Here is a 10,429-nt window from a genome sequence, read left to right on the forward strand (position 1 = left end):
CATCGTGCTCACCCGCCCTGTCGAGGGGCGGGGAGGTGCTGGGCAGCCTCAAGCAGCGGCGCAGGGTCGGTCGCCGGCAGCGCGGTAGGAAGCGGCGGCAATTTCCTCGCCGGGCAGGATGTGCCTGGCGGTGGCTGGCGCCCGAACCGGCCGTGGGATCTTGGCCGGCTTCAGCTTCGCCTTCTCGAGGCCAAGGAAAACTCCCGAGTGCCTTCGCTGGTAAACTCGGGTGCTGGCTTCACGCGAAAGGTGCCGGTTCCTTTTCTTTCCTTGGCAGATCGAAATCTTTCCGGGGGCCTCAACAGCAGGATGGACGCACAGGCAGCACCGTCCCGGTGGCTTTGTGCCACGGCGGCGTTCCCTGCAACCCACCTCCTTTGGGAAAGGCTCTCCCTGTCCCCGTCCCCTGCCAGCTCCCGCAGGAGAAGGCTCCTGGAGCGTCCCCAGCAGCGGGGACAGATGGAGTGGGATGGATCCTGGGGCTCGGGCGGGTGAGAACAGCCGGACAGACAGACGCCTGCCAGACGCCAGCTCACGTTGTTCCTGCTGTGCTTCCAGCCCCAGCGCCCGCCCGGTCAGTGTGTGAGCGGTGAGAGGGTCCTGCAGGGCCTTATTCAACTCTCCTGCTCATCCCAGCCCAGAAAGCCACCAGGATTCAGGAGTACGGGTGCCGTGAGCTCTCCCAACCGACTCAGCACACCCAAACCCAACCCCATCCCTGGGGTCAGCGGGCATAGCCCCCCCCCTCACCAAATAGCCACACCACGAGCTTTTTAAACCTTCATTAAACCCGCTTAACCGCCCTGCCCAGCAGGTTCCTTGGTGCTAATTGAGCTAAAAAGGGGAGCAAAGTGTGGCTGCTTCTATCCACCCCAGCACCAGGCACTGGGAGCAGGGCTGGGGAGGACCCAGGACCACGCTGGCTGCTGGTCTGGGGCAGAAGAGCAGAGCAGAGGGCAGGGCAGAGCTGCTCAGCGTTGCAAACCCTCCAGTTCTTCAGCAAAGCACCTAAAAATAGCCGGGGGCAGAGGCCAGAGCCGCTCCTGCAGCAAGCGCAGAGCAGCCACCAGTAATCCCTCTCCTACAGCATCGTTTTCTTCCAAGGCTCAGAGCAGGACAATGCCTGAAGAGGGGAACAGCTGCTGGAGGAGATAATGGACTCCTTCTGAGGCCTTTTGATTTTCTAATAACTTTTATTCAAACAGTGAATTAATACTGACCGCCCGGCTTTGACACTAATGAGTCAGCTATGCCCTCCAGCCGAGGACACCAGAAGTTAGAAGAGCTCCAACCCCCAAATCTCCTCCCAGCAGCCTCCGGGGGGCTGGTTTAAGCAAGGAACAGGGACTGAAGCAACGGGCCACGGCTGCAGCAACACCTTCCACCAAGGGTTGGGGCTCAGCGCAGGAACGGGGGCTCGAGGAGGAAAACCAAAATAACCCCCCGCCCCAGAAGCGAGGTGCTCGCTGGGGGACGAGAGCAGCGAGCGCTGCCCGCGCTCCCCGTGGTTCAGCAGCTTTCATCCGCGGCCGGGAGGAGGGGACGAGCCACCTTCCCCCTCCACACGTGGGGTGGCGGGGAGAGACGGGGCAAAGGGCTGCAGCTCGGGGTTTGGCGCAGCCCAACCTCGGCTCATCTCGTACGACAAGACGGGACACGACGTCTGGGGTGAGAGCTGGCGGCCCCGGGGGGCTTACAACCCCCCCAGCCCCAGCAGGACCCAGGAAAGCCTCACGGATCTTCCCCTCTCTGCTTCCAGAGGTGATGAAAAAGTCCGTTCCTGCTCGAGGAGGGAGGCAGGGGAAGGCCTGCGCCCTTGGTGCCAAAACCCAAAGGGTTTTCTTCTCCCGAGGCGGCTGGTCCGGACCTTCCCAGCCACCACGAAGGCCTGGGGGGCTCCTGTGCCCCACCTCCAGCGCGGCCCCTCGGCTCCCACCACGCCCCGGGACGAGGGCTGAAGAGGCAGCGCGGCAGGGCCGCTGCGAAGGGCACGATCCACCGGGCAGGGGCTTGGAAAAAGACAATTCAGTCAGAGCAGCATCTTCAAATTAACAAACTGTAATTTTTTTCTCCAAAGATACATTTTCCATACACATCCATCATACACTGTAACAAAAAAAAGCAGTGTACATGAAATAAGAAAATAAATTAAATCCATAGCATAGGTAAGGAGGATGCTCTAGACTGGAGTAGAGTCGAAAGTTTCCAGCGATACAAGAGGCTCAAAAGTTTAACAAGAATGCTGCTAGCGAGGGTCCAGCAAGTGTTTCAGGTCAGTCCAACTGCTTGAAACAGTTTTATTTAGAGTTTTTTTTTTTTTTTAACAGCCATTATTGTCCTGCAACAGGCAGAGCTATTACAGCCCGGGAGAAAGCCAAGAGGCGTCGTTAAGATCCAAGGAGAGCATCCAGCAGATAATCCGAGCGGTCCTGCAGCACCCGGGCTAGCCGTCCTCCTTGGGCGGGGTGTACCAGCCTGCAAGAAGAAGAGGAGCCACCCGTGAGGGACGAAGCTGCACGGGGACGGCGCATCTCCACCTGGAAGCGCGGCGCTGGAAGGGGCGGCGCAAGCAGGGCCCACGTTCCCACGTCTCTCCGATCACCGGGGGCTTTCGCTCCGGTGATTTCCCCGACAACCCCCCCCCCCGGCCAGGGAGGCGCTGGCTCGAGTCGCAGCCCGAAAGGGCCGGGCAGGGGGATGCTGCCGCCGCAGCCACTGCGTTAGACGCCGGGTGACCGCGCTCGGGGCAGGAAAAGCTCCAGCAGCTCGTGCGGACGCTGGGCCCAGCGAGCGGGAACGCAGGGGCTCTGCCTCGGCCCTTACCGTTCTTCTCGTGGATCTGAACCAGGGATTTGTAGGACTGCTGGGCTCTCGTCAGGCTGTACTGGTTCTGCAAGGGAAGCCGGGGCGACCGTCAGTCCAGCGACCACCCCGCGACGCCTCCCCGCGCTGCCGGAGCCCGGCGCCCGCTCCTCCGCCTCCGCTCCGCTCCCGACGGCTCCTCCCGTTTCCCGGCGCCCACCGGGCCCTACCTTGTTGGCTCCGAACTGGACTCGCGCTTTCCCTTTCACCAGCGTGGCGCTGATCTGCATGATCACCGACTCGATGGAGTACGCGCTGCTCCAGCCCTGAGGGACAGAGCGCCACGCGGTGAATGCCGGAGCCCCGAGCCCGGCACAGGGGTGGCAAAGCCGCGCCAGGCAGCTGCCAGGCAGGGGGGACAGGCAGGAGGAGCCGGCTGCCCGCAGGAAGACGAAGCACGGCCGGCACCCACCTGTTTCGTCAGCAGCTCCATGCAGATGGCACCGCCACCCAGGACGTACCTTGGGGAAAGAACCGGGCAAAGTTAGGGCAGAGAGAGCCACAGCCTCACCCCCCCCGCTGCTCCAGAGGCGAACTATTGTCTCAGAGTAGCCCTCAGACGGGAAAACACACGAAAAAAAAATAAAATAACGATCCACCAGCCCCGTCTGCGCTTCCCAGGAGAGCTACTGCAGACTGGTGTAGCGGGGAGATTCCGGGGCTGGGTAAACCCTGAGTGAAGCAGCGCCGGGGACCTCGGGGAGCAGAGACAGGCAGGCAGCTACTCACCCCCCTGACAGCACCGGCGACACGACCCTCACGAACGGTGGGTCAAAAGGAAAGTTATCCTGAAACGAGAGGAGGGAAGCAGAGGCGCTGAGGCAGGTCGACTCGCCGAGGCAGGCGCAGCGCGGGGAGGGGGAGGCGCGGGCAGCCTTACTTTAAAGGAGAAGTTTAGGAGGATGAAATCTGTTCCTTCTTTCTCTTTGAGCATCTGGAGATCGTTGTGCAAAGCGCTATCCTCGTCAACCCTGCCGAAGGGAGAGGGGGGAAAAAAAAAAACCCACATAAGCAACCACCCCAGAGGGTCAGAGTCAAGGTCGTGCCCCTCACGTCAGCGGCGCTCGCTGCCACCGAAGCCCAGAGCTGCCGTACCTGCACACCCTGGCTGCCACGTGGACCCCTCAGGTCCTCACCCGGAGGGCAGCGACAGCACGGGCTGTCAGCATTCTGCTCCCGCTTTGCAGAGGAGACCATCACACCCTTTTTTTTTTTTTTTTTCTTTTTTTTTTTCTTTTTTGCATGCCGCCAGCTTAAACATAAAGCCTGCCCAAGGAAAAGGCAGCGCTGGCGTCTGGCGGGTGTGAAAGCTCGGGGTTTTTGTCTGATGCACCTCTTCCAGGACTCTAGGAACAGCAGACAAGACTTGCAGAGCACCCCCAGATTCTCTCGTCTTTCTCCGGAGAGGTCATCTCCTTTCTGACGTGGGGGCAGCGAGCAAGCTGCCCCAGCGAGGCTAAACCCAAGCTCTGCCAGGTGCTCCCCTGCCCTGCGCCCTTCCCCTCTGGCTCGCAGGGACGGTTTTGGTCCCACCCACCAAGATCCACCACAGTTGCAGGATCCCAGGCTATGGCACCTACTTCAGGAGTTTGACGTTCCAATCGTACAGGCTGTCGTTCACTAGTTCAACTGCATAGTATCCTGCAAGGCAGAGGGGGGACGTGTCACTCTGGGGGGGAACGTGTCACTCCAGGGGGGGGGAACGTGTCACTCCAGGGGGGGGGAACGTGTCACTCCAGGGGGAGCCTGAACAGGGGGGCGGGGGTCCAGCCACCACCCAGATTTCAAATCCCCTCAGCCCTCCAGCACCACCTCAGCCTGGCCCACAGGCCCCCCCAGAGAGCAGCACTTACCCAGCAGGACCACCCCGAGGGCGGCAGTTTTCCTACGACTGCTCTTTCCCCTCCCCGAGGCCTCAGGCTCAGGAAAGGGGCTGGAGCACCGTCACCCTCAAAGCCAGACAACCCCCCCACACCCCCCCCTCCTCACTTCCACCCGGCACTGGCAGGGAACAGGGGCTCAGGCAGTTTTGCTCGCTCCTGATGGAGCCACAACCACCAAAAGCCGCCGATCTTCTCCCCAGCTGAGCAGCCCAGAGCAGCTCCAAGGCCCATCAGGTACCCCCAGAACAACAGGGAAAAACCCGCCGGGAACAGCGGGGCAGCGGCTCCTTCCCTCGAGCTCCCCGCAGCACTTACCGCCCTTGAAACTTGGTGATCGGTAAATATCCCTGAGCTCCTTCATTAGCCGGTCAGTGGCCTGCACAGACCCAGACACTGCACCCTGGGAGGAATTTGGGAGGAGGGGAGTTGCATTGTCACGCTGCACCCCCCACCGCGGCCGTCGCTCTACAAAGCTGGCGCCTGAGCTCAAACTCCCACCCGGCCTCTAAACTAGACCTTACCGTGTCCCCCCACCTCTCAGTCTTCCCCCTTCCCCCTTCAGCAACTTCCCTTGCCCCAAACAAGCCACCCCAGCTGCAGCAGAAACCCATCTGCGCCCTCTCAGCCGCCCGAGAACCTCAGCCCAGGAGTGGAACACCACAACCCACCGGCCTCCTCACGGCCCAAAGCGAGGCGCAGCTCCCGGGAGCAGAGGGGAACCCCAAACCTCACCGCAGGCAGGCTGCCCCGCAGAGCACCGATGCCTTGGGGGGCACCTGAGCCCCCCCCCCCAACACCTTCCCTGAGCTGCAGGGGCAGTTCACAGACTTCTCTGCATCGGCCACGGCTGTACCTGTGGCCAGAGACGCCCCCTTTGATTTAGGGCCAGCAGGGGCCTCCATCGCTCTCGCCCTTGGGCCCCCTCTGCTTCCCCAACCCGCCCGCCCGCCAGGCGACACGTACATTTAAGTAATCTTGCCTCTGGTTCTTTTTTATTTTCTCTAAAATGGCCAGGTTTTCCTTCCCAATGCCTTCATCCTCTGTCTTCTTCCCGTCTGCCGGCTCTTCCTCTTTCATCTCATAGTGGTCCAAGTCCTCCGTGTCCTGAGAAGGGGAGAGGAGAGCGAGTAGGAGACGCCTCTTCGCTCCTCCCTGCTCCGAGCGCCGCGGAGGGAAGCTGTGCTCAACCAGGAAGGGATTCCTGGTGCAACCTCCCTCCTCAGGAAGCCCCGATCCAAGGCACCAAGCGGGTGACAGACGCCAGGCCTGGGATCCTCGGTGAAAAACGTTCAGGCACCGGGTCCCCGCCGCCCCCCTCCCCGTACCCAAAGCCAGCAGAGCGCCACGCTGCCCTTTCCAGAACTTTCCAGCTCGCAGAAGCTCTCGGCTCGCTGGATTCTTCCCGGCCAAGTCTCTCCCTGTTTAGGATCAGCCACGACTCCTACGTGCGCTCCCCAACGAAGGGCACTCGCAGCCCCGTGCCGCGTCTCCGGACCGAGCCCAGGCGCTCGCCGGGCCACGCCGGTTCCCCTTCACCACCAAAAACCCAACGTGAACCCGGGGCACCACCAGCACACGAAGAGGAGCCCCTCCCCCACCCAGCCCAGCCCCACGGGACGTCGCCCCCTCAAAAAGAGGCGCCGTTTCGCAGCGCGTCTCTCCGCAGCCCAGCCCCGACGCTGCCCCCAACCCCGCATCCCTTCCCACCCCACCGCTCGTCAGCCTGACGTGGGCAAGACCCCGAGGTAAACGACCAGTAAAAACCAGTTGCCGCTGCAGAGAACTCCCCCCCCCCCCCCCCCCCCCCCCGCACCCGGCGGCCGCACACGGGGTTCAGCTGCCTGGCAGCCGCCTGCAAACGGCCGTGGGGACGCGCAGCCCCGGCGCTGGGATTAAATCCTCTGGACAAGGGTTTACTCCGGCCTCTCCGGGCTGGCTGCTGCTATTCTGGACGAGCGGCATTTTCGGAAGGGCTTTGACGTTTTTAGACCGTGGCCCAGGAAAACAGATCCTCCTAGAAAATCCCTCGAGTGGATTAACCTGTGTAACGCAGCCCTGCGCCACGGCGCAGCGCGGCTCCGCCGGCACAGCCCAGCCGCCCGGCCAGAAACCTCGGCTCCGAGCGCGGGCCCGGCGCGGCGGCAGCGGGAAGCACGAGGCTTCCCGAGGATTTCTCTTCCAGCCCCCGGGGAGCGCGAGGACTCGCCCGTCACGGCTTTGCCACGGAGCGGCGAGTTCGCAGCCACGTGAGGTGACACCGGTACCAGTTTAAGCCTCCTGGTTTTCTCCGGGGACTCCGGGAAAGGTCGGCCTCGATTTCGCAAGCTCTCAACTTCGCTAAAACCCCAACCGACTGCGAGACGTGGCGCTGCCAAGGGACCTGCCCCCGGGTTCTGCGGCGCCGCCGCCAGCTCGGTGCCTGCGCCTCTCGCGGCTCGGGAGAAGCGTGCGAGGCATCACCGAACGTCGCCATGGAGATCCGAGATTATTCCACCCACTTCCAGGGAGCTCCAAACCGCAAACCGAACCACAGGAGCCCGTGGGTTTTGCAGCACGACAGGCGCAGCCCGCGGCGAAGGACGGCTGCCTCGGCTCGCTCGCACGCTCAGCCGTCCCACCTCATCCTCCCCACGGGAGCCCCGTTTTCACGGCGGGATTTCCCCCACCAGCAACAGCCACCCGGGAATCCCATCGCTCGTGAGGAAATACCGCGCTCCGGAGCACGGCGGCGCGAGCCGAGCGAGGAACTGGCCGAGGGGCTCCGCTCCCGGCTCACCCGCCTGCCTCTGGGGGCCACGGCTGCACCGCGTGGCTGCTGCGGTTCCCTGTGGTGTGGGATACGGCGCTCCCGTCCGTGGCTCAGGACCGGGGTCCCCCAGCAGCAGAACGCTGAGAACAACCCAGCCTTCGGGCCGACCCTCCCTGCCCAGGCTCCACGAGCTCCTCCCAGACACGATCCCTGCGCCCTCGCACCTCTCAGCGGGCGCCTCCCCGCGCGCCGGTGCACTGCCTCCGCCGGCGAGGCGGCACTTACCTCCGGCATCTCTTCGTCTTCCTCTTCAGAGGACACCTCTTCCTGCGTGCTCTGCGGGGACAAAGGGACAGAGACGAAGGCGGCACCGTCAGCTCCCTGAGGCAACGCTCTCCTGCTTCCCAGGCGCTGCTGAGGCGGGGGCGAACAGGGACTGACGGGCAGAACCACGTTAAAAGCAGAGGGAAGCGAAGAACCTTTACGGGGAAACTACGCCAGAGCAGCAGAACAGCACCGAGGCCCACCGGCGCAGGCTGCCCTCACCCAGGAGCGGAGACCTGCTGCCTTCCTCCCTCCCTCGGGGGGTTGGGAAGCCTCAGCCTCTCAAGCAAACTCCGAGGATCCCGTTTGAGGAGCTTCGAAAGTCTCCCCCCCTCCGCCTCCCTCACCTGTTCTGCCGGCAGAGGCTGGTCCAGCATTTCAACATCGGGGTGTTGGGGGAGGTTGTAGAGTTTGCACAGGTCGGAGATTATTCGCTTCAGGTGCTGCAAAAGCTGGGGGGAGACGAGAGCAGCGTGAGAGGAGGGCAGAGCCCCCCACGCCCAGCCAAGCCTCGGCCCTCCTCAGCGCCACGCCGCGCCGCCGCCCCCCGCCAACGAGCGAGCAAAGGCCCAGAGGCCGCTCCTTCTCGCTCCGAGGGGAAAAAAATATCAGCCCCCAGCATCAAACTCAGAGCTGCTCATCCCAAATTCCCTGAACCCTTAGGAGACCAGACACGGAAGCAGGCAGAGGGGATTTTGCCCTCCCGGAGCGGCCGGCCTCGCGCCTTCTCTCCCACTCACCAGCGTGTTCCCTTTCCTGACTTCCACCAGCCTCTCCAGGATAGCTGCCAGGTTCGGATCGTCCGACTCCACGGACCAGATCGGCGGAACAGCTGGATAAGACTCCTGGGAAGGAGAAGGTGGGGGGGGGAGGGTTGAGGCGCTGCAGCCCCGCGTCTCCTGCAAACAGACCCCTCCAGAGCGCAGAGATCCGCGGAACGGCCCCGTGAGCCACCGTGTCCACACTCCAGGCTCACCCCGGGGCCGGGGGGGACACCACACCAACCCCTCCAGGCTCACCCCGGGGCCGGGGGGGACACCACACCAACCCCTCCAGGCTCACCTCGGGGCCGGGGAGGGGGGGGAACCAACCCCTCCAGGCTCACCCCGGGGCCGGGGGGGACACCACACCAACCCCTCCAGGCTCACCCCGGGCCCGGGGGGGACACCACACCAACCCCTCCAGGCTCACCCCGGGGCCGGGGGGGACACCACACCAACCCCTCCAGGCTCACCCCGGGGCCGGGGAGGGGGGGAACCAACCCCTCCAGGCTCACCCCGGGGCCGGGGAGGGGGGGGAACCAGCCCCCTGCTCCAACGGTGCTGATCTGGCTCAGCTCCGCTCCCCCCCCCCCAGCCCAGGGCAGCAGGATGGAACGTGGAGGGGGGACAATGTTTTGGCCACCAGGGCCTTCAGGGGTGGGAAAGCAGTCAAGGCAGGACACCAAGGGGGGCTTCCCGCGGTCCCCCCCAGGCCTCACCAGCTCTGGATCAGAAAAACGAGGCGTCCACGACCCAATAGCCCCCGCAGGGGGGGGGGGGGCAGAGGCCAAGCGGGCACCATGAATCCAGGGAAAAGCCACCGGCAACCTCTGACAACGCTCCCCAGTTGCCTCTCTGGAAAATCCCAGACACCGGCCCCGTTCAGCAGCTGCACCGGGGGCTCCCCACGCTCCGCTGCCCCTCGCTTGGAGCCGTAGCGCCCGCTGGGACTCACCCTGCGAGGGGGGATGAGCCGCACCCCGTTGCAAAATACCCGAGAATCCTCTAAAATCCAGGCAAGGGTGAGCCAGAGCGGACACGAGGAGCCCAGCACTAGTGCCAGGGGTGCCCCCTCCTCCTGGCATCGCTGGTCAGGGCCACCTGGGAACGTGTCCCCCCAAAAAAAAAAACCCCAGGGCAAGGACAGCAAAGGGGGGCACAGAGGGAGAGGCCCCCGGTGGAGGGGGAAGGCTCCGGAGCTGGGAGCCGCTTCCCGGTGGAGGGAGCCCTGCGGAGCTCGGGGGCTGAGCGTGGCTCGCACCGGCCCCCGGGGGACCGGAGGCAGGTCCCCCCCGCGGCCGCCTAAGCTTGGCCTCGGCTCCCCCGTGGCCCACGGTCACCCCGGGGGACGGCGGGGCCCCGGCCCACCCCGCACGGGCCGGTCCCCGCACCGGTGCCGGGTTCCACCGAGCCGCCGTCGCCCCGGCTGCCTCCCCGAAACGGGGACGGGGTGGCCGCTCGGTCCCAGGGCCGCCCCCCGTGGGTGCCCCCGCCCTCGCCCCAGAGCCAGGGCCCGTCGCACCGGGCCGGGGTCTTCCCCCGGGTCTCACCGTGATGTTGCAGTGGATACGGACGGGCCCCGGCGGCGGCCCCCGGGAACCGGAGGCACCGGCGCGGGCCCCGGCCCCCGGGACGAACTCGCAGCTGATCTCGTCGGGGCAGGCGCTGCCGATGCGGAACCGCTCGTGGCCCCGGTGGAAGATGGATTCGAGCAACCGCAACTCCCGCCTCAGGAGCCGCCCGGCGGGGGCCGCCGCCACCTCGGCCCCGCTCCGCCCGGGCCCCCCCGCCGCCGCCTGCGACCCCGCCGCCTCCTCCGCCCCCGCCCGCTGCATCTTCCCATGGAGGGA

General features: G+C 64.8%; 1 protein-coding gene across 1 annotated transcript; it reads right to left on the reverse strand.

Annotated features, from left to right (window-relative positions):
• Positions 1 to 2,401: 2,401 nt before the first annotated feature.
• On the reverse strand, positions 2,402 to 10,429 carry UBE2Q1 (ubiquitin conjugating enzyme E2 Q1). Its single transcript, XM_086478389.1, has 13 exons — positions 10,130 to 10,429; positions 8,559 to 8,663; positions 8,166 to 8,270; positions 7,780 to 7,830; positions 5,709 to 5,849; positions 5,061 to 5,145; positions 4,443 to 4,503; positions 3,743 to 3,833; positions 3,592 to 3,650; positions 3,275 to 3,323; positions 3,033 to 3,128; positions 2,824 to 2,890; positions 2,402 to 2,475 (listed from the first exon to the last, which is right to left on the reverse strand). Exons 1-13 carry the CDS (start codon positions 10,412 to 10,414, stop codon positions 2,444 to 2,446), a joined length of 1,227 nt encoding a protein of 408 aa, XP_086334515.1. The 5' UTR covers positions 10,415 to 10,429; the 3' UTR covers positions 2,402 to 2,443.

This window comes from Leptosomus discolor, chromosome 26, assembly GCF_034619465.1.
Source record: "Leptosomus discolor isolate bLepDis1 chromosome 26, bLepDis1.hap2, whole genome shotgun sequence".
Lineage (NCBI taxonomy): Eukaryota > Metazoa > Chordata > Aves > Leptosomiformes > Leptosomidae > Leptosomus > Leptosomus discolor.

Excerpts from the sequence above, each read along its gene's own strand:
- UBE2Q1 (XM_086478389.1), bottom strand. The coding sequence starts at position 10,414 with ATGCAGCGGGCGGGGGCGGAGGAGGCGGCGGGGTCGCAGGCGGCGGCG. Across the intron at positions 3,324-3,591 it reads TCGCCGGTGCTGTCAGGGGG|GTACGTCCTGGGTGGCGGTG; the intron begins GTGAGTAGCTGC and ends TCTTTCCCCAAG. Across the intron at positions 2,891-3,032 it reads TCCAGTTCGGAGCCAACAAG|AACCAGTACAGCCTGACGAG; the intron begins GTAGGGCCCGGT and ends CTTCCCTTGCAG.